General features: G+C 32.7%; 1 protein-coding gene across 2 annotated transcripts; it reads left to right on the forward strand.

The window, feature by feature from the left end:
- The first annotated feature begins 7 nt into the window (after nucleotides 1–7).
- On the forward strand, nucleotides 8–22,030 carry LOC130897059 (uncharacterized). Of its 2 annotated transcripts, none has more exons than XM_057805630.1 (6): nucleotides 8–173; nucleotides 261–428; nucleotides 3,807–4,008; nucleotides 6,385–6,530; nucleotides 8,893–9,110; nucleotides 10,828–22,030. In XM_057805630.1, the coding sequence occupies exons 2-6, from the start codon at nucleotides 270–272 to the stop codon at nucleotides 12,242–12,244; spliced, it is 2,142 nt and encodes a 713-aa protein (XP_057661613.1). In that variant the 5' UTR covers nucleotides 8–173; nucleotides 261–269; the 3' UTR covers nucleotides 12,245–22,030. The 2 variants fall into 2 exon arrangements, with proteins under 2 accessions (XP_057661613.1, XP_057661604.1); XM_057805621.1 differs by having other exon boundaries at nucleotides 20–173; nucleotides 8,890–9,110.
- Nucleotides 22,031–22,579: the final 549 nt, after the last annotated feature.

Genomic DNA, 22,579 nt, shown 5'->3' on the forward strand with positions numbered 1-22,579 from the left:
CGACATTGACGTCCACCGATGCTGCTACAGTAAAAGTATCTAGTATCCACTTCACGCCTCTTTAATTATGGCAGAAATTACAAAGTACTACAGGGAAGAGATATTAGTAACAAATGTAATACAATAAATTTATCAAGCTATATAATGTAGAAGAAGTGTCAGTTAAACAACAGGTGAGCGAGAAATTTTTGGTGAAATTAAGTTTTTCTTGATTTTGTATGATTTGTGGAGTTTGAATAGTTGTCTTCTCATTATTTTAGATCAGCAAAATGTTTGGGAATAAACTGCGGTCTTGGATGGAAGCAGTGAGGTCGAGAAAAAAACAACATAGGAAAGAAAAACAGGGAAAAAGTAATAATCTTGTTTTCGGTCATAAAAATACTGTTAAATGGGATACTAATTGTGCCACTGTTCTAAATGAACACACAGTAAGTTTTTATAGTATATTTATATATATTTAAAGGAATTGTGTTAGATTTAATGTATATTTGAGATTATTATTTTATGTTAAAAATACTTTATTTTTTATTTTATTTTAGTTTTCATAGAAGAGGGATTAAGGATTAATTATTTTTAATATAATAATGTGATATATTTTAAAGACATATTTTTCATAAATATTTAAGTACGAGACACACAATGTTGAAAAACATCATTAAAAACATCATTTCACTCATCAAATTAATTCAGTAAAAACCACGCAATTTGGTTAATAGCGTCAACCAAAGTGAGCAAGACAATTATTTGGACTTTTCATTTTTTGAAAATCGATGTAAAACAGTAGATAATTTAAAGACCAAGGGAAACATTAAATAGTTTGAGTTATACCTAGAGGTTTTTACTTACTAAGGGTTTAAGTTAGAGTTCTTGTTGGTTTATATTTTTACTTACAAAGGTTAAATGCAAATGAAACTTTGACATATTAAAAGTACGAGTACATAAATACTTTTTTTTCAGATTTAAAGGTACATTTATTGAAGGTTATTTTATTCTACATAAAAAATTAATAGTTTAAGTTTGTCTGTACCTATAGAATTTGTGTGTTTCCCTCCATGACATTTTTCATTTTTAAATGTTAATGTTTTGACAGGAAGACGTTTGAAAAATAGTCCCGTTTCGTCAGCGTTAAAAACATCATCAGTGTCGTATCCATTCAATAAACTCTCCAATTTACTTTTGCATTCTGTGCAAACTTCTTTGCTTACGCTTGCACTTTCACCGCAAACTTTTGTGAAGGCCAGAACCAATTTGTAGTGATTTAGCAAACTCATCAGCCTTTTCCATTAGTATAAGTCTTTCGTGTATTACCCTGTTTTGCAACTTAAGTTTAAGTCTAGTCATCTTCAAATACTTTTTTACCAAATCAAAAACATTCTATTGGGATAATCTATATTTTTTTTAAATTTTGTTTTTCCTTCAAGTTTTTGAGTTAGAAATTTTTGAAAAAATTGCACATTTTCTGTAAGATTTACAACTTTTCTATCGAAACACCACTCTTTAAAACAGTTATAACGAATTTTATAGTTTTCTTGATTTACTAGATAATAAGTTTAATGACGCGGTGTTTGTTATTTCACTAACTTCTCGTGGAGCGACAACAAATTCTTCTTCATCACTATCATCTATTTTTCCAATAATATTACTCATTTTTAAACTTTCTTTAATTGTCAAAATTTATTTTTGACTGACATTTCTAGAACTGCAGAGTTGTATAATCCAAATCATAGTAGTCGTGATCGCGTATATTTGAGGCATTTACGTTTGTGTTTATAAATTTTAATCGAGTAATTTCGTAATACAGTACATAATAAATATGATTGATAATAAAATAAAATCCGCAATTCTTTGAAACGTATTACAATCTCCCTAAAAAAGGACTAAATATTTCGCTCCTTTGAATGTTTATGTTTGTCTTGATCACAATCCTCTGTACTAGTGCGATAAAAATCCACTATTTTCAGTAAATCTAGCTCAATGAACGTAGAAAAATTCCTTCATCACTCTATCTTTGCTTAGATTGACTGGACTGAATTTTTTTATGGAATATTTGGAACTACTAACAAAAAATAAGTCTCTAGATCTATTATACTTTTATTATTTATTTTTATAATTCATTCATCTGACAAATTATTCATAAATTACCTACTGTTTTGGAAAATTTGATTAAACTAAATATTTCCCGATTTTTGGTTTTTAGACAATAAACTTCATGCTTTTCATATATAAAAAACGATCCATTAACCCTTGTCGTGAACAGATTATATTTTTTGAGTCTTTCAATTAGTTGCTGTTGGTGAATTTCTAATATTTTAATTTGAGAGGTAGATATCCCAGTTTACTTTGTATTTGATTTATTATAACTTGCTTCCACAAGGTAATTAATCAAATCTTTATGTCAAAAGTTTTGTTGAGAGAGGGCTGAAACCTTAAAATATCTTGTAAGATGGGAATTAAAGTATCAAAATGTTTTCTGCTCAATCAAGCACAAAAACGTCACAAAAAAACATAAAATTTAATATACCAGAAAATATCTTTTTTACGATACATTTTAGTAGGAAAAACATTACTTGAGATAATGCTAATTCGCCATAGGATTATGTGATGTATCAATAGTATACACGCGAAATGTTATTATACATAGTGTTTCATAAGATACAACATATTTATTCTGGAATTGTGTCAGACCTATTTTTCTACTTTTGTTTGAGTTGAGTAACATTCAAAGCAATAGCATTTTTCCACGCGATATATAATTATAACGAGTGTATAGAAATGTAGTAATGAGACGGATTGTGTTTATTTTGGCACTTTGAATGTATTTTATCGAAACTATTTTCTGATTTCATTGGTCTTTATAGTGAATAATTAGAACAATATAGCTCCATTGCACGCGATATGTAAATATTCAGAGTGGTTGTTGAAAATAAGATATATTTGGAATTTATTCTACTTTGTTTTTGTTGGCGTTTAGTTATAAATTTTTTGCGATGTCTACGTTGAACATATGCATTGTGAATAGTAGAGAGACGAAGAACAATCCGTGTATATGTTCATAGTTCATAATTAATTGTGCCCATGTCCTTTGAGAAATCGATCAAGCGCTTTGATTTGAACCCTTTCATATCATTTGGCATACACCAACGGCACTCCAAATTGTCCGTGATGCCCATGGTGTGCAGATGGTGTCCTAGATTGCAGTGCCCGGTTAGAAGTCTGGTCACACATTTCGCGCCTGTTTAGTTGGAGCAGTTGTTTGGTGTGGAAACGCACGAGGTCCATCTATTTGTGCCTTCGTTTGTCTCATGCCAGGTGTCACTATCCATCTCTGCCGAGCTTGCCTTGCAAGTACACCGTTGAGAGATACGCAAATTTATAATATGCGTTGATTAAAAGTTATGATCTTTATTATTCATAATAACAGTTACGACAATTCATTTGCCTAATTATTTGCTCGGTTGCGGGTACATGAATTTTTATTAGATAGTTAAACTGTATCGAGTTCATCTAGTATATCTCATTAAGATACGTAGTGACAACTTCGAATCCGCTCCGGTTTGTGAGTCTGCTACTATAACAACTTTGGTGAGACTGCGCTTGCATGTGTGTTGTGAAACGTGGATCTTAAACAAAATTGTATTTTAAGTTGACCAACATTGCCAAAGAAGCTAACGATATGTCGAAATCTATCATATTGGAATAAGTAGCCAAGGACAAAAGTTGCATTTATATGTTATCTTTTTAATACTTCAGTGTATTTTCTATCACATCTCCAATAACAGTACAAATAGTTTGATTCATTTTTCCAGGGGAACGAGAGATGTGCTTCCAAGAATCATCCGCATAAAGAAAATCAACCTCAAACCGGGACTTCATCAGGAGTGTCAAATTCGAGATATTCAGCTAACAACTTATCATCTCCAGAGTCGGCCTATTCTACTGGTTATTCTACAGATGGTACATCACCTGGAGCACCTCCTGAAAATCTATTAAATACGTCAAAAGTACCAGGTAGGAACTAGATTTCTTTACATAGCTCTGTTTGGGATTGAAAATTAGTAATACCAATTTAGTTATAATAATTCTCACTTAAATTATTTAAGTTAAAAATTTCCTGTATTTGTTTACATATCCTATTCATTTCGTTGCGCATTTCACTTTGTTTTCCCTAATTTCCTACGCAACTGAAAATGTGCAAAATAGCTAATAACAACCCTTCCAGATTGTTACCCCTTCGCAATAATTCTCAGATACCTGAACAAGAATGTTAAGTTTTATTATTTACTCGCCAGCGTTGAAAATGTAAGAGGGTCTAATGTCTACATTGGATCGATAACTGAATTCATTTTGAGCTCATCATCGGAATCTTTTGCATTCAACACGTTCAAATAAGATTATTTGATATCTACGCTAGGGCACTTACGAAAAATGGCTTTTGGTGATAAAATTAATAGTCGAAAAAAAAAAAACAACCCCATCGTGTTCTAAGGGTTAAATAAAAGTTATGTGCATAAAATTTTTTGTCTACGTGTTATTTTTTTAAACAATAAAAACATCAAAAAATAGGTACAAATGTGGTTTTTGTGTTTTGCGCTGAACCTATGCAAGACTCGTCTTTGTTACTATGGGCAATATTATAGAGAATTGAAAAATCTTCAAAATAAGGTTTTATAAATTAACTTTCGATAATTTGCTGCTTAGATAATTTAACCGAGAGAAGAAAATTTTTTAAATTGTTCATAATTTGTTCAATTTCAAATATAAAGGTTTCTTATTTACTGAAAACCGAGATCTCGATGTACTTAATCCATGCTCTAAAGATTGGCCCTGTGGCCCCAATGGTTTTTGTAAAATATATATATATATATATATATATATATATATATATATATATATATATTTCTCCTTTTAACTTTACGCATTTATTCCAGCTAATTTTAAATCATTTCAAAACTAATCTTTCGCGAAATACACGTTGTTGTCTCTCCATTGACCTCCTCAATTACTTGAGAATACTTTCCATCAACCAATTTTTTCAGTTTATGAACAGAAATCGGAGAGAACTAGATCAGGTGAATACGGCGGATGAGACAGCTTTTCATTTTTCATCAATAACAGCTTTGTATTGGATATCGAGTCAACCTTATCGGAATTTCGGTGCATGACTAAAAAAGGTTACCGTAATGATCGAAACTTCCGGTCATTTTGAATAACATTACAGTATAATCTAAATATTTTCCTAAAATGCTCATAAATGTACCTGAGCTACAATATTTTATAACAATAACCTGTACACAGCAATAGAAAAATGTTTGGACAGGCCAAAGCCATTTATTTTGGAGATTACAAGAGTGTAACATAAGATTTTTTTCAATAAGTACCTTTTGGCTAAAATCTGATGATTTTTAAAACTGATCCTCGTTCAAAAAAGCTACTAACATATGATATATGCTTAGAAGTGTCTGTACATAAGAAAAACTAAGCAAGAATTAAAATAAATATGAGTGAAATGGAAATGTGAAATTACGAGTATAAAATAATTGGGAATCGTGTCAAAAAGATAACCTCGAAATTCGAACCTTCCCTGTATATATTTCTTCCTCTTGGGGCAATTGATTGATTCAATTGAAGATAAATTTCTTGTTATCAATAATTTTTTTTCGAAAAACTGATAACATTTGACAAATTTGCACTTAAGCGCGATTTTTGTTGGTTTTCAAAACATTTGGAAAACAAATATTTGTTTGTTGAGATTTTGTTGAATATATTTATTAATTTCATGAACATTTCTACTGGCTTTGATAAATTTGATATTAAAAATCAGTACTTCTTACAGTGTCTGATATTTATAGAGTTTATTATATAATGATTTCTTTTTTGTTCACAAAATTTCCCATACAGAAATACAATGAGCCTGTCAAATATTTCTGGCACTCATAAATAACTCAATAGCCAGAAGGAGTTTTAGATTCTGTTATTTTTAGAATACTTTGATTGAGAGGCCGGAAGCACACTTTTTGTTTTCTGTTACTTTTTTGTATGAATTACGTATTGCCATACATTAAACTGTTTATACAGGGCGTCAAGATGATAGCAAAGTAACAATTAAGCTTAAATTTCTGAAACCGTTGGTGATATTCATACTGAACACACTGTTCACACTACCACTACACCAACACTCACAATTACACTGTCTGATGTGTATAGTTTCTGATATTCATAAGATATTCCTTATGAATATTAACAACATTTATATTTGATTGGTTTTGATAAACATTCTTCGTTTTTAATCAATTATTTATCAATTCTTCCGTTTAATGGGACGGTAATAGAAAAAAAAAAAAAACCTAGAATTGAGCCTAGTAACATAATGATGTATTATTTCAGATATCTGCCATCCTCGTATTGCAGTCTTAAATCCTATTCAAAATCCCAATGGAAATCTTAAAGTCCCTGCGCAGCCCAATGTATTACCAAGTTCAACAAACGCATTACCAAATGCTCTTAAAGATCACCATACTCCAGTTTTTAAGGTAAGCCCATTACATTTAGTTTAATGTTATATAAGTTTGTCATGCAAATATTTGATGTTAAATAATGCATGTTTTAATCTTGTAGTTTGACTTGCAGAATTATATGTTGTTATAATTGGTGTGGTTAAATTTATACAATTATACTTATTTCAATAGGATCATGATATTTTATATATTCCGACCTTACATGTACTACTGAAGGACACTGTTCACACCACCACTACATCAACACTCACAATAAGACTAGGTTTGTTCCAACCTGCTAGTCTTGGAACGGTTATTGGAAGCTTTTAAATGATATTTCCTGCGCAACCTCCGGCTATGCAAGGTTCTTGCAACTTGTAACTTGCTATCAACCAAGTATCGTAAAGATCGTCCTGGAAAAGGTTCACAAACGATACCTAAGTCAGTTGGTACACAAAACAAAGTCGCCAAGTTGGAACACGTAATTTCTATTGCGCATAATCGTTATTGTACCAAGGACGGTTTTTTGATAGATGGGAACGAACCTACTGTCTAACGGGCGCTTCTACAACCAAGTTATCGTCTTTGGTCTTTGAGTATGAATAACATTAATGGTTTCTGAAATTCCAACTTAGTTACGTGGATTGAAACTTTATTTAAAAGGACTAACGAGAAAACGATCTGGCACGATTCCGCTCGATTCTATATTCCATTGCCTGCCTTTAATCACTACAAAAGATCAGTTCATGTAACTGTTTGCCCATAGATTGTGACGTTTCATAATTCAATTTAATTTTTAGACATATTTATTCGTCAAGCATAAAATAATAACTATAGCAAAGCTACACAAGATTTTTTTTTATTTGGATTCTCGGTTATTGAGAAGGAAAACGGTTATGTACCTAGAACAGCCTTTTACTGATTGGAAATCTTTTTGTAACATGAGAAAATGAACTTACAAAAAAGACTATGAAAAAGTTCTTTCGGAACCTAATGCTGCAAGTACAAGAAATATCTGGATCGTAATAAAAAATATGTGGCATCTTCTCACTAGATTTTATCATCTCACTACCGACTCAAAAAACATCTAATGAGTCTAGTAGAAAATAATCACAGACTTTGTAGAGAAGAGAAAGAAACTCCGGATCATCTAATTACAGAATGTCCTACCGTAATAGTCAAGATTCCACCGCTTGATATTGCAGGTATCTGTTTTTTTGATGAAATTAATTGTAAAGGAATCTTGAGGATGTATGGAATGGATTCAGGATAGGTTTCCTTGTAAAAATTAGCGGCAATTACTTGTAATTAATTTTAATGTCATTAAAATATTAATACGACTTGCAGCTATATGTTTTTTCAGTCGATCTTATAGCATTTGAAAGAAAATGATGTCACAAATCAAAATAAAAATGGTGGCCAAGAGTAAATAGATATGTTATTGTTAATTAACTGCATTCACCGGTTTTTTAAAGAAATTTTCATGCAAAATTGTTTTATATACATTGAACATGAAAATCCATGGTTGCCAGTTGCACAATGGCCGCAAACAGGGGTTGCCATGATTTTTGTGAACGACTCTCGCTCCAGGTAAGTGTTTACACCTGGAAACCCTAATGCTGCGGCCGACTAAGAGCTGGCAACCATTTGATTTGTTACATCATTTTCTTTCAAATGCTGTAAGATTGACTTAAAAAACATATAGCTGCAAGTCATATTAGTATATTAATGACATTAAAATTAATTACAGGTAATTGCGGCTAATTTTTACAAAGCAACCTATCCTTAATACATTCCATACATCCTCAAGATTCCTTTACAATTAATTTCATCAAAAAAACAGATATCTGCAAGATCAAGCGGTGGAATCTTAGACTATAATAAGATATCACAGAAACTGCTTACTCCTTGAATCGTAGAGTGGGGAGGTTTTGAATGACCAGCGATGAAGGTAGCTCCGATGGGGGGTTTAACTGAGTGCAGCATTACCCTTTATAGATATATTTAAATTTTTAAATCTACGTCTCCATGAACTAGAAGACGTTTTTTGCATTGATGGTTTTTTAAAATATACTGAAAGTAGATAAGGGAAAGTAACAAAAAAAGTTTCCATCTGATTCCTTGAAAATGCAGAAATACCAAAAAGATCAAATTGTTTCAGATTGTAGGTACAGAAAATGCCATAGAGCATTATGGTGAAAAATTTAGAATAAAACGTGAGATTCGTAGATGGTTTTATAAGATATCTGCTAATTATAAAGGTTTTTATGCATGTTGTGGTATATTTTCGTTGTAGCTAGAAATTTTTCTGTATATTGATTGATTGTACATAGATGGCGTTCCGTGTCCGCATGCTATTATATATTTAATAATAACTCATAAACTGGAATACTAGCAGAAAAGAGAAGTGGATGAATCAAAATTTGCGGCAACCAGTAGAATCAAAGAGAAAATCATCGGAAATCTAAGCCCTGCTCTCGGAATAACTTCGCCAAGGCAAAGAAACCGTATTAGGACCAATCCATGGTTACCAGGAAGTACACTGAGTCCGAGTCCTGTGAAACATAATCACAGCAAAACAATGGTTCCAGCAAAATCAACTAGAGACAGTAGTCCGTAAGTTATTATTCTATTTTAAATTAATATACATGTGTTGTATCCTTTGTTTTCACACTGTTGATTCTCGTCGCCACCGGTGAGCTTCGTTTCCTCGTTCTATTCTTTTCGACCTATCTTTTGTTGGTTTTTAACACTATTTCCATACTCTATGTTGATCATATATATTTTTTCATTTTATAAACAGTCAGGTCTCAAGCTGTTTATTTCACTTTGTAAGTCAAATGTTGTTTCATTCGATCCTTAATTGTAAATTTCAAAGGACTTCTGTAGTTGCGTTCTGTAGTATGTAGTTGATTTTTTTCATATTTTTCACTGATAATAGTGCAATACAAGCTTAGGAGCTATTTCAGATAGTATACGAGGATATATTCTGAAAAATTCTTAGCCTACTATAAAACCAAACAAAATTTCAATGTCAAAATATTTTATTACTCAACATATTCTCCTCTTAATTGGATAAATTTATTACAGCGAACCTGCAACGTCTCTAAACCTTTAAACAAAATATGTTTCTTCTTGCTCTGCAAACCAGACCTCCACAGCTCTTATTACCTCCTCGTTGGAAGAAAATTTACGACCTTTTAAACTTCTTTTCAGTTGAGGGAAGAGATTATAGTCGGACGGAGCCAAATCTAGTGAATAAGGGGGGTGTTTTAGTAATTCAAATCCTAAATCACGAATTTTTTGCATCGCAACATGAGATTTGTGTGCAGGGGCGTTGTTCTAGAAAAACAAAACACTTTTGGATAGTTTTCCGCGTCTTTTCTCTTTAATTTTTCCTGTAGAGTGGTCAGTAATATCGAATAGTAATCTCCAGTTACTGTTCTACCCTTATTTAAAAAATCAATCATGATTACTTCATAGCAATCCCAAAAAACTGAAGCAAGAACTTTTCCATCAGTTTTTTGAAACGAAATTTCTTAGGTCTTGGAGAACCAGAGTGTCACCATTCCATCGATTGTTGCTTAGTTTCTGGATCGTAGAAATGTACCCAAGTTTTCAAATCGAGCACAGATCGAACGCGATGCTTCTACCCTTCCACACTTTTGGTCAACATTCAAACATTTGGGGATTCATTTTGCAGCAATTTTTCTCATGTCCAAATTGACGTGAACTATATGAAGGACGCGTTCGTATGAAATATTCAGTGCTTCAGATCAGATCCGTTTTAGCCCAATTCGACGGTCTGATAAAATCATGTCATGAACTGCATCGATATTTTCGGGGACTGACATAGAAACTGGCCTTTACGATCGGTCATCATTTTCAATGGAAAATTTACCTCTTCTGAAGCTTGCAGTCCAATTTTTCACAGTCGCATACGAAGGACATTGATCACCAAGGGTATTAAGTATATCTTCGTAAATCTGCTTATCTCTTAACCCTTTTAAATACAGGTACTTGATGATGGCTCGATTTTTTTTTTCTTTTAATTTATGGCGTAAATCTGGTTTACTTTTTTGACGTAAAACTTTACAATGACACTTCTAATAAGTTATTGTTCGTTGCTATGGTAATGCAATATTATGTTCATGCATGGAAATGGTCTAGGCTAACTAGATATCAATACATCCTCGTAAATTTAATAACGAGTAACTATTTGCCTTTAATATATTTTTTCTCTCCTCTAGTGGTATTCTTAACCCTTTTAATGAGTTTTGCAAAAAATTCGTCAGTGATTTGTGAGATGATTCTTATAATTTTGTTTCTACAGGAAACTTCGTAGGTTTTTAAGTCCTGCAGCAAGTAGACGACGGTCACTATCGTCTTCATCTAGTTCTTCACTTAGCGCAACTAGTATTCAGTTGGAAGTTCCTCGACCAAAATCTCTAAGCGACGAAGACTGCACATTGAACGAAATGATGGGAAAATATGATGAAAGTTACGTTTACGAAAAAGAAACTGATATTTTAAGTGATAGCGATCCGACAGATTGCGAAACTGACATTGATACAGGTCAAGATGGTGGCGATGAAGACGATCCTTTTGAAGGAGAGTTAGATTTCATCGACAATGGTTCTTTCTTAGATTATGAAGCTAATAGAGCAGATTTAAATACTGGCCATTGTTCTTATTACAACTATGATGTTCAAAGAAAGATTTCGTCTAGAAGACGTACACAGCGCAGGAATAATAAAACAAATGAGAAAAAACGTAGGTCTTGCTCAAGTAAGAAGAGACAGTCTAAACAGTTTGAGAAGGAGAAACGTATTAATATATATATCGATGGTTCTAAAAGTGCTGGGGCTACTCCCATTTCCGTCCGACGTGCCAATTGTAGACCCATTTCTAAGTTAGCACTAGATGATGGCCTAAGAAAAAGATCAAATTCGGTAGGTTTTTACCGAGATCCCATCAGTACAATAGATAAAAGAGACAAAGAAGCTGATTTAAAATATAGAGAACTAATAACCGAAGCTGAACAAATTCTACATGCGATGAAAAATAACGGGTTATCACCTAGAAGATTACCTGGCCCTGCAAACAAAAGAGTGGAGCTATTGAGGATAACCGAATCTGCGAAACCTGAGATATTTGTAAACAACAGATCAGCTACTGAGGACACTGTAATCACTAATCCCTTTTGTTCTAAAATTCCGTCCAATAGTGGTTACAATTGCCCTAGATTTAGCCCTAAGAAGAATCATATCACTAAATTCATTATAAGTAATTCACCAGTTCTTGCTAAGAGAGAATGTGAAATGCCATCACATATTTACAATTCTCCAATATCTAATAGGAAAACGGCAGCCCATGTCTCTTTGAAAGATAAACACACTGAAGTTGTTAGGATGAGTCCAAAACACAAGAAGAAAATAACTAAACGTGTAACAGATTCAAGTTCTGACTCGGATGACGTCCTTAGACGAAATAAATTGAGTGGTAGCTGCCCACAGAGTGAACCAGTTCGAAGAAAGGTATACTTTGGCAACCAAAAAACAATTGGAGTAAAAACAGTAGCCTTCAATTTGACAGCTAAAACATTAACCCAAGCAGAGTGTACCGTGAGTAACGAAAATTTACGACAGCAAGTTCTTTTAAACACAATAGTGAGTTTGAAAAAAAACTTGGAGGATCATTCAGCTTCTTTGAAGCAAGTTTATAGGAGCTCTCACAATATATATGCCTAGAAGTTTCCATAGGGTACTGTGCAATCATATATTTTATACCAAATACTCCCAAAGAAGCCTATTTATTATATGATCAAGGTAATATAAATACTTTCAAATATTTGGTGATACCAAATAGTAGGAGCCTACTTTAGAAATATGAACAGATTTTAGCAATACTCTACTAAAGGATTACTTAAGGTCTTAGATACAATAATAAATTACTTCAGTATAGATGATAACAAAATAATAATTAACATTTTATTAGTGATTTTTTTAACTCATTTTGAAGTATTTTATCTTCATTTTTATAAGTGTTTCAATACTATTTAATCTTTAAAACTGCCCAGTCTGATTATACTCAGTATTTTTGTCATTTTATGCACTGGTAAGTGATTTATAAGAGAATCATCATCGAAAGAGTCTGTTTCCTATATGAAACTATGAATGTTGTTTTATATTTTTTCACCCTGCATCTATGAATATCAAATGTATATCTCCCGATCAAATCCATTCCTTTCAGAATGCAGCACTTGAAGAATAAACGGAAAGAGCTATATCATCCCCGATTTCATTTGATGGGGTAGTCAGCCTTCACTGTTCTTTACTCTCCCTTCAACTTTCCTAGGATTGATGTAATTACGAATATCTAATAATTTACATTATGTTTTGACTTTCGCGTTAGTATGTGTTTGTCGTAGCCAAACAAATTTGCGCACTTATTACCAGTAGAAATACTCATATAGAATGGATCCTCTTGTTAAGACAGCAGGCCCTCTGATGAGTAGTTCCTCTTCTTTATTTCTTTAGGGTCTCTATTAGAGCATACGGAATCAGTCGGATTGTTAGTTTATTTCAATTTTAGAAATAGTTAGTTTGTTGTGATGTATCAGGGGACATCAATTTCTTGCCTCAGGTTGATATTCTGCTTCTAATGTGTCTTCCTTTTTCTTGATTTTTTAGTTTTATCTACTAGGTAGTCGACGTGGTAATTCCTCTTCCGCAATCTATGTTATCTTTTCGTCTCATTGTACTTCCTGAAGAGTATTGTTTCAGTCTGCGTAGGCCCTCTGTACCACATCTATGTCTACCTACCTTTTTTTAATTGAATCTTAGTTTCTTTGAACTAGAACACGCTGATATTCTTTGAAGGGATACGTTCCCACTCGGATTGTACTGTGTGATCGAGTTTTCTTGATATTTCATCAAAAATAAATGGATTGGGCGTATAATGAGAGTGGAATAATTTTTAGAAAATGAGTATATTTCAACCTTACATAAATAATTTCAGGAAATACAAAAAAATCGTTCATTTATATATCAATAGATATGTTTATATATGATTGAAAATGGTTGATTCGATGATTGAAAACAAAAGACTGACATACCGAGTTGCTGATTTGAATAAGGTACAAAAATAGCTAGTTTTTGAGCTAAAGTTTATAATAGGTATTTCTAAAGGAGACTAATAATCGCCTACTATGGTAATGTTATTAGTTAAATATTCTTTTTTGTAGAAGTGAATTCCTCTTAGTGAAGGGAGAGCTCTTTATAGAATTTACCAAACGGGGAAATTCATGTATCATTATCACTAGTAATAGATATATTTTGTTAGAATTGGATAGCCAGCCTGGCATCTTTTTATGCTAGTTAATGTTAAGCAATATCTGAGGAATCTCTATTTTTGTTTGTGACCCTACCTTTGTCGTCATCTTTCCTTGCATTATTCAATATGAAACAAGATCTCAAAATATGTTCACAGTAATGAAATTTATTGATTTTAATGCTGTTCACTATTTCCTTTTCACCCCTGTTAGGACCTCAATAACCGTGATTCGATGTAACCATTTGATTCTTAGTGTTCTTCTGGAAGCCTTATGACAAAATATTTATTTGACAAACTATTATGACTCAAGAGAATGCTATGTTGCGACTTATTGCAGTTCAATTTCTTTAAAAAAAATTAACATACTTTCACCTTCAGATTAGAAAGTTAGTAATTTTCTCTTTTAAATATCGTGAAACTTATATTATTTGATTAAAAACACAAGAAAAACTTTTGAGTAACGTCATCTCTAGAATTATACATATTTGAAAAGACTTTTTTCTTAAATACAAAAACAAAAACAAATAACAACTTGTTTCGAAAAAAGGCAGTTACTAATAATAAATAAAAGTTTGTTTTTGAAAAAGACAGTCACTTAAAACGAATTGCTTTTGCAACAAGCAATTTCTCAATACAAATAAAGGTTTTTTTGTAGAAGGCAGTCTCTTGAAACAAATGTTGATTTGCTTTTCTAACAGACAGTCTCTAAAGACAAATGTTAGTTTGCTTTTGTAACAGACAGTCTCTTGATACAAATAACAGTTTTTTTGTAAACGGTAGTCTATTGAAACAAATGTTGTTTTTTTTGGAAAAACCAGTCCCTAAGGACAAACGACGATTTGATTTCATAACAGATAGTTTCTGAATACAAATAACAGTTTTTTGTAGAAGGCAGTCTCTTGAAACAAATGTTGGTTTGCTTTTCTAACAGACAGTCTCTAAAGAAAAATGTCAGTTTGTTTTTGTAACAGTCTCTCGATACAAATAACGCTTTTTTTGTAAACGGCAGTCTCTTGAAACAAATGTTATTTTTTTTTGGAAAAAACAGTCTTTAAGGGCAAACGACGGCTTGCTTTCATAACAGACAGACTCTCAAGACAAATAACAGTTTTTTGTAACAGACAGTCTCTTTATACGCAGTTTTTGGTAAACGGCAATCTCTTGAAATAAATGTTGGGTTGGCTTTGTAACAGAGAGTCTCCCAAGACAAATAACTGTGTTTGTAACAGTCTCTCAAAATTTTTGAAAATGGCAGTCTCTAAAAACTAATAATGGTTTGTTCCTAGACAATTTCTTACAACAAATATCGGTTGGTTTTTGAAAGCAACAGCATGCGAAATCGAATGGTTGTCATTTTAGTTCAATTTTAATATGACGAATGGTTAAATTCTTCCTCTTTGCTATAGAAAGGATTATCTGTATATTCGGTTTTTGTTTCCAATAGTTCTTCGCAGTGAAATTTAGTTTTTTGTGGCTGATTTTCATTTAGTCTCACTTTTTTTGGAAAAAATCATAACAAGCAATCGCAGTATATTTCTCAATACTTTTGTATTAAAACGTGCTAAACATCACTTCTCTGTTTCGAAATCTTCTGCAAAATCCAAGGCGCGGCTTACAAGATTTTATTCATAAAACTCTCATTCCAATAAATTGTTAGTTTCGTTTATAAATCTGTGCAAGGAAATTAACGATATAAGACCAATGAAATAACCATCACAATGGTTGATATGTCCAGAGAAATGTTGGTAATGGGATACCATAAAACTATCATATTGCTTCTAAAAATGTTTTACAGAAAATTTGTACCATATTGCATTCACATGAATATCTCTGTTTGATTAATCTCAAGAGTCTTTTATAGTGTTTTTTTTTGTTGAAACTATGTAGAAATATTTTTATTTATTAGTAGAAGTTGAACATTTACTCAGTAGTATAATACTCTAGCATTAGAAAAGATTAGTTACAGCATTAGTTTTTGGCTCACATTCAAATAATTTTAGGTACAGTGTTAGAATGTTTATGTTTTGGGTGTATTGTTATTTGTTATTACCAAAAATATTGCAGTTAGCAAGTAAAAAAAGCATTGTTGAAGTTTTCGTGCAATAAAATATTATATGTGGGCCACAATTAGTAGTAGTAGTTTACCGATAGTATGGTTTGATCTATGTACTTAATAATACAAGTATATAACAAAAGGACGTTCATAGAACATGGCAACAGCTTATTTTTGGAATTAATTTTGTTTTTTTTCTGAAGTCTACTATTTTATTGAGCCATAATTGTAAATATTTCATCATTTTTATGTCAACGCATACCTGCCCGATAACCTTTTCATACAGTTTTGTGTGTGTCCGTGTGTATGTTCCGAATGAACTCAAAAACGAGTCAACTGATATTCATGAAAGTTGGCATATACAGTTTGTCAACTTATGTGGACACACTGTATATGTTATTTGGTACAACTTGATAGGATAGAATAGTTATTATTTAAATTAATAGTCTCAATAATTAATAATAAACTGATCATCAACGTTGATTCTTGTTATTAATCGTAGTTTCCATAAGTCTGGAACAGATGGCGCCTTAAGCGAATTTCTTTACAAAGAACTGTAAAATTTTGTCCTTTGCACTGCATAGATGACGCCACACTTTATATTTATATTTTCTTAAACTACACACTATACATGTCTTATTTTGCCTATACCACTTAAAGTCGCTTCTTTCAAATCACTCTTCATTTTGTCTTCGTTGCGTACATAACTTGGAATTATTTGTTTTTCCTTCTAACTTACAGTTATTCAGAGAACAGCGAAATTCATTCACATTAAAAATCAATTACTATTTTTAGTAAAATGCCATCCAAAAAATCCAACCTTAATGCCCGTAGCAAGAAGACTCGATGTGCACGTGTTGAAAGAGCTCATGAATCAGTCGAACAGAGAGCAGAAAGAAATGCAGCTAAAAGAAATCGCACAGCTGACATTCGTGGACGAGAACAGCGTGATAATCGTCGACAAGAAAACGCATTGAGAACCAGGGTGGCACGTCAACAAAACATAGATGCATATAGAGAATAAAACCGAGGAAATCATCGAACCAACCGTCTTGCATTTAATTATGAACCAGACATCAATTACTCGGCTGATTCCTAAGTTACTATTGGTGCGATGGAAAAAATATGCAATTATGTCAGGCGTCAAAATTTCGCAATGAAACACCCGGCGTTTATTGCGCATCAGGAAAAGTTGTATTGTCACCACTTCCTACTCTACCTGAAACTTTGAAATCCCTTCTTTCTGCCATCTCAAATGAATCAAAATTATTTTCGCGTAAGGCCGGGACTGCTAGTATGTATAAACTACAAAGGGTCATGTATTGAGACAAAAGGCGACTATAGTGAGATACTGTTTGCAGTATGGTTCTTGAACAAAAAGTTTTCCTCGAAATTGAAGAAAAAGTTCATACAATGTTGAAATCTGCTTGAGGTAACTATAGTGACTTTTGAGATTGTTCACCAGTTAACGAGTAGCGAATTTGACCTCAAAAATAGATTAAAATTTACGTGAAGTAGTTGAAACAAACATTGGTATAATTTCTAAACGGTGTACCAAGAAAGAGGTTCAATGGCTCTCTTCTATATCATAGCAACGATCTGTGCCACCACACTTTTGTTTCGAGTGTTTATCCACTTTACTCACCAGATTTAACACCATACAAATTCTGGTTACGACATTTCGAAAGAGGAGATTGTGTTTCAATGAAATAATTAACTATATTTTTGATTATAAATATCAATGTTAATAATATTAATAACCTACTGATTATTGTTTATGAGTTATAGAAGGTGTCCCATGACGAGTTAAGACAATCTGTATATGGCAAAATATTTATAGTAGTATAGTAAAATCATGAAAATTTCTACGTTTGGGCTTTCGGATACGACATTTTTAACTAAAATATTTTCAAAGATGGTCGACTTCCGGAAGTTCACTGTAACTTTGTTATTTTAAATAGAATACCCTGTATATTAATACATTTTTGAAATCTATGTAAAATTTTAGTATACTTTCTTCTAAAAACTTTATTCGAAAAATGCATACTTTTTGTGTTATTAATTTTTTAATTTGACCGTTGCAGACCCTTATAAATTATTTTTTTACGAAGATACCCTTAAAGATATGAAAGTGGTTTCTTCATTTTCTCAATTTTTCCATTTTAATGTATTCAGGAGTCAAAAATAAGGCAAATTCATGTATACTTTCCTATACCTAAACCTCACCGTTATCCATATATTAATGATGTTTACAGATGTTTTCTGTAAATTTTTAAAGATGGAGGTGTGGTCTAAATTTTATTTTGACCCGTTAATACAAGCAATTTTTGGGACTAAAATAGCTTGTTCACGTGCCACACATGACTAATATAATTAGCTTTTAAATCTGGAAATATACTTTCAATTGACGCATCTTTCGTATTCACTATGTTGCGCAGAAATTTTCTGGCAATTTGATGCATTCTGTGTCTCCATGCAATGGTATTCTTCCCTTTCTTATGTTGAGCAATTGCTCAAGAATGGAGAAGGAGTCGTTTTGCAGTTGAGCACGTATACGAGGTCGGACTATTAAATAACGAGACCGGTTACGAAAAAGGGTTTTATTATAAAAATTATTCTATATTCGAATGCTCCCTTTCAATATTCTCCCTTCCTTTCACCACACACCTTTCCATACTTTTTTTTTATTGATCGAAGCAGTGCTGGAAGTCTTCTTTGGTTAGCGCCTTTAGAAGCTCTGCCGTTTTTTGCTTTACTGCTTCCATCGACTTAAATCGGGTGCCTTTCAAAGCAGATTTTATCTTTGGAAACAAAAAAAAGTCGCACGGTGTCAAATATGGTGAGTACGGCGGGTGTTCGGAAACTGGAGTGCGCTTACTGGCCAAATAATGCTTCACAGACAGTGCGTTATGGGCAGGTGCGTTGTCCTGGTGCAAAATAGGGCCGTTATTTACGAACTCATTCTCGCAGTGTTGCCGAAACTGACAAATAGCAAGTCTGGATGACAGTACGACCCTCTGGAACCCATTCATTCATCACGATACCGTTAATGTAGAAAAAATTGATCAACATTGCGTTGGATTTGGTTTGCTCTTTCAGCCCTCACTAAAGCGCTTACACCACTCAAAAATACGCGCACGAGATAGAGAATTGTCCCTATAAGCCTCTCGCAACAATTTATAGCACTCAGTCGGAGTGTTTTGCAATTAAAAGAGAAATTTGAGATTGATACGTTGCTCCTGTTTTTCGGCGCGAGAAAAAAACACGTTCGCTATTGGACAAATACTATAATAGTGGCGGAACGTGTATTGGGACTTGCATCGATAAGATATCTAGATACCCAACGCACTAAACGTTTCTTACCCCGCACGTTTAGGGCGCCCTCTAGGCGCGCAGTCTCGTTATTTAATAGCCAGACCTCGTAATTGTATTTAGACATAATGTACTGATATAGCGCGTGGAATGACCGGCAACGTCTGCCTAAAATTACCGAACAGCAGCAATAAAGCACCGCCTGGTGTTATTATTTAGATTTTTTATCATTCTATCGAGAGCTTCAAGTGAATGCTTGTGGGCCATTCATTCCAGATAATATGTTTGCATTTTTGCAAAACTTTAGCCATACCGGAATATATTTTGATGTTGCACGCTGCATCTGGATTTGTGTGAATGTTCAACAGCAACTGGAGTGTTGATTTGCAGTCGGTCCGCCATCAAGAAAGGTGACTGCATTACCTGATGAAGCAATTGCTAACGCTTTTCCAGTGTCACTTGGTGCGTTCAAAAAAACAAGATTCTACCTTATTCTGCTACAATTGACAAATTAATTCGATCGTATACATTATATTGTTCATCAGTGAGTAATTGCAACTACATCTACCATTCTGATTTAAGTAACTTTTCCAGGCCGCCACTTGAATACATACACAAAAATTCGATCCAGCCGTTTAATTGCAATATAGATAAATAACCTAGATATCGATTTGTGGAACTAAATCGTCCAGACCTCCACTTGAACATATTAAAAAAATCATTTAAATCAAACCAGCCGTTTAGTTGCAGTAAAGATAAATAACTTAGATACCGACTGCAGCGCCATTTGCCCATATCTGATTTGTGTATCCAAACTATCGAGGGCGCCACCCAAACGCATACGAAAAAATTCACTCAAATCCGTATAGCCGTTTAGGAGGAGTTCAGTGACATACACACGTACAATGGAATTATATATATAAAGGTAAGTAATTTGAATCCTACTATAGGAAAAGAAATAATCGGCAGTAGGTATAATTTTATAGAGTTTAGATGAATGATTTATACATTGATTTTTTTTATTTTCTCTTATATTCAGAGTGCGAATTTATGTTTTAAAAAATCTAAATGAACAATACGCACCCTAAATATTTTTTCTTCATTAAACATTCCAATTAGTTTTGCGAAATAATTAAATACACATTCCAGGTTTAGTATAAACGAATAATGTTCCTAGCCCATACAATACTAAAAATATAAGTTCTATGAATGTCTTAATATATTCACTATTGTGTATTCTATCAATTTTTAGCGTGGGTTTTTGAAAGCTGTTATCCACAGAAACCAGTGCTTACCAAATATCTACATTTATATTTTCATTTCAAGAAGTGTCAAAATTTATTTAACTGTACAGTAGAGTTGAACTGGCGCCTTAAAAGCTGAACATGCAGTTTGCAGTTAAACCTCGATCTGATGTTATTAATTGGCTGTTCAATAAGTTATGTCGTTCGATAAGAGACGACGCTGTCAGGTTCGTGTAAAACCTCTTCAAAACCATAAAGTTTCATATAGATGAATAAACTCATTCATATATTTCCAGTGGTCCAAAGCTGACTCATCACCATATTTTTGCATAAAAAAAATATAAGTAGCCTTGGATATCAAATTAGGTATTGTGAGAAAAGTTTTGAGTTACAGAAAGATCTATGTTTTATAACTATAGATGAGGATTGAGTCCACCACCAACATTCTGGAAAGGATAAGAAGTGGTGGGAACCGCTGCATAGAGGACAAGAAAGTTTTAGCATTAGATTTTTGCTTATGGATTTCCTCGACATTGGTGAAACAAGAAACGTAGATTGAGTGTGAAAATTACGAGGAAAAATATCTGGTCTACAGAAGCATAATGCACCCTCTCACACAGCACAAGAAACCATCCACAAAATTAGTGACTTGAGTTACGAACAACCTCTCTATTAGCCAGAATTGGCTTCCTAAGATTTATGGTTATTTTCTCACCCGAGAAAATTCACGCTTGGAAAAGGATTTCCATCTCACTTCTAGAATATGAATTTGTTAAATTCGAACAATATCGCGTTTATCTTGACGAACGGAAAAAACTCATTGAACAACAAGGTGGGACTCTTAAAATTCGTTTCCACCGAATCATAATGAATAAGATATCCCTGCAAAAGAGAAAGCAGCAAGGAAGACTGTTATTTGAAAAATAAAAAAGGTTAGCTAGTTCAACTTCTGTATACCATATATTAATAGCTCCCCTCAATGTACTTAATAAGTAAAACTCCAGGGTAATAAGACTACTACAAATCAAGTGAAGAAGTCTCGTGATTTGAAAAGCAATTATTTTTTAAATAAAACCTAAAATGTGTTTGGTTGTTTTATAATTGATTATTTTTAATTTTGAGAGATATGTAAATATATTTAAAATATTTTGTACATTTTTCTTGGACTTTCGGTTTTATTAGGGCTTCTCCACGAATTCTTCCATAAAAAATGAAACTATCCATAAGTAATGACATTTTGAATGTCAATAAAAAAGTTGAATCTGAAGTTTTTGTTTGTGTCTTCCTCATGTAAGAAATATTATTGTGAATGTTTTCAAAGACAATAAAATTTCACCATCTATATTTGTCTCTTGTACATTCGCAGCCTAATATTATCGGAAGTTAAAAAATTCAAACCCTGTAAGTAATGTATATCGAACTGGCCTATTTTTGATGAAAAATTAACTTTAAATCCAAGCATAAAATATTTTCTAAAATACATCAGGACAGCAAACTGAGCTTACTAATTCATGTTGTGATCTACATAGATATTTCATTGTTAAATTTTTACATTGTTTACTCCGTAAGTACAATAAACTTATATAAACAAATATCTGTTTCATTATTTTCCATATTTTAGTACTGAATACATTTAAATCGTCTATTTCATTTTAAAAAAGCTGAAATGAATATATAACATGAATCATAAATACTCCAGAACATGTCAGTTGTGATCAATTGAGAGAGTTTGTCATTTTATTGATACGACGGCTGCTATTTGAGTTTTGAGATAAATAAATAAAAACAAATATAAATAATGATAAAGAGAAAGATAAAAAGAACTATAACAGGTCCAGCATAACACAGGATGGAGAAAAGAGAGCAAAGAAAAAATAGAGAAAGAGCTGGGGAAGGAAAATATAGTGAGTTACATAAAAGCACAAAGACTCAACTAGGCTGGGCAAATATAATGAGAAGAAAACCAACTGAAATCATCAAAAGAATAACCCAATGGATCCCATTGTGACTAAGGAGAAGGGACAGGCCGAGAAAGACTTGGAGAAACAGAATAGAGGAAGATATAAGAGCACTTAATATAGATGGAAATAATAACGAAAGCAGTCAAGACAAACGATAAACTAAATAGAACAAAAATAGAA

Source organism: Diorhabda carinulata, chromosome 1 (genome assembly GCF_026250575.1).
Source record: "Diorhabda carinulata isolate Delta chromosome 1, icDioCari1.1, whole genome shotgun sequence".
Lineage (NCBI taxonomy): Eukaryota > Metazoa > Arthropoda > Insecta > Coleoptera > Chrysomelidae > Diorhabda > Diorhabda carinulata.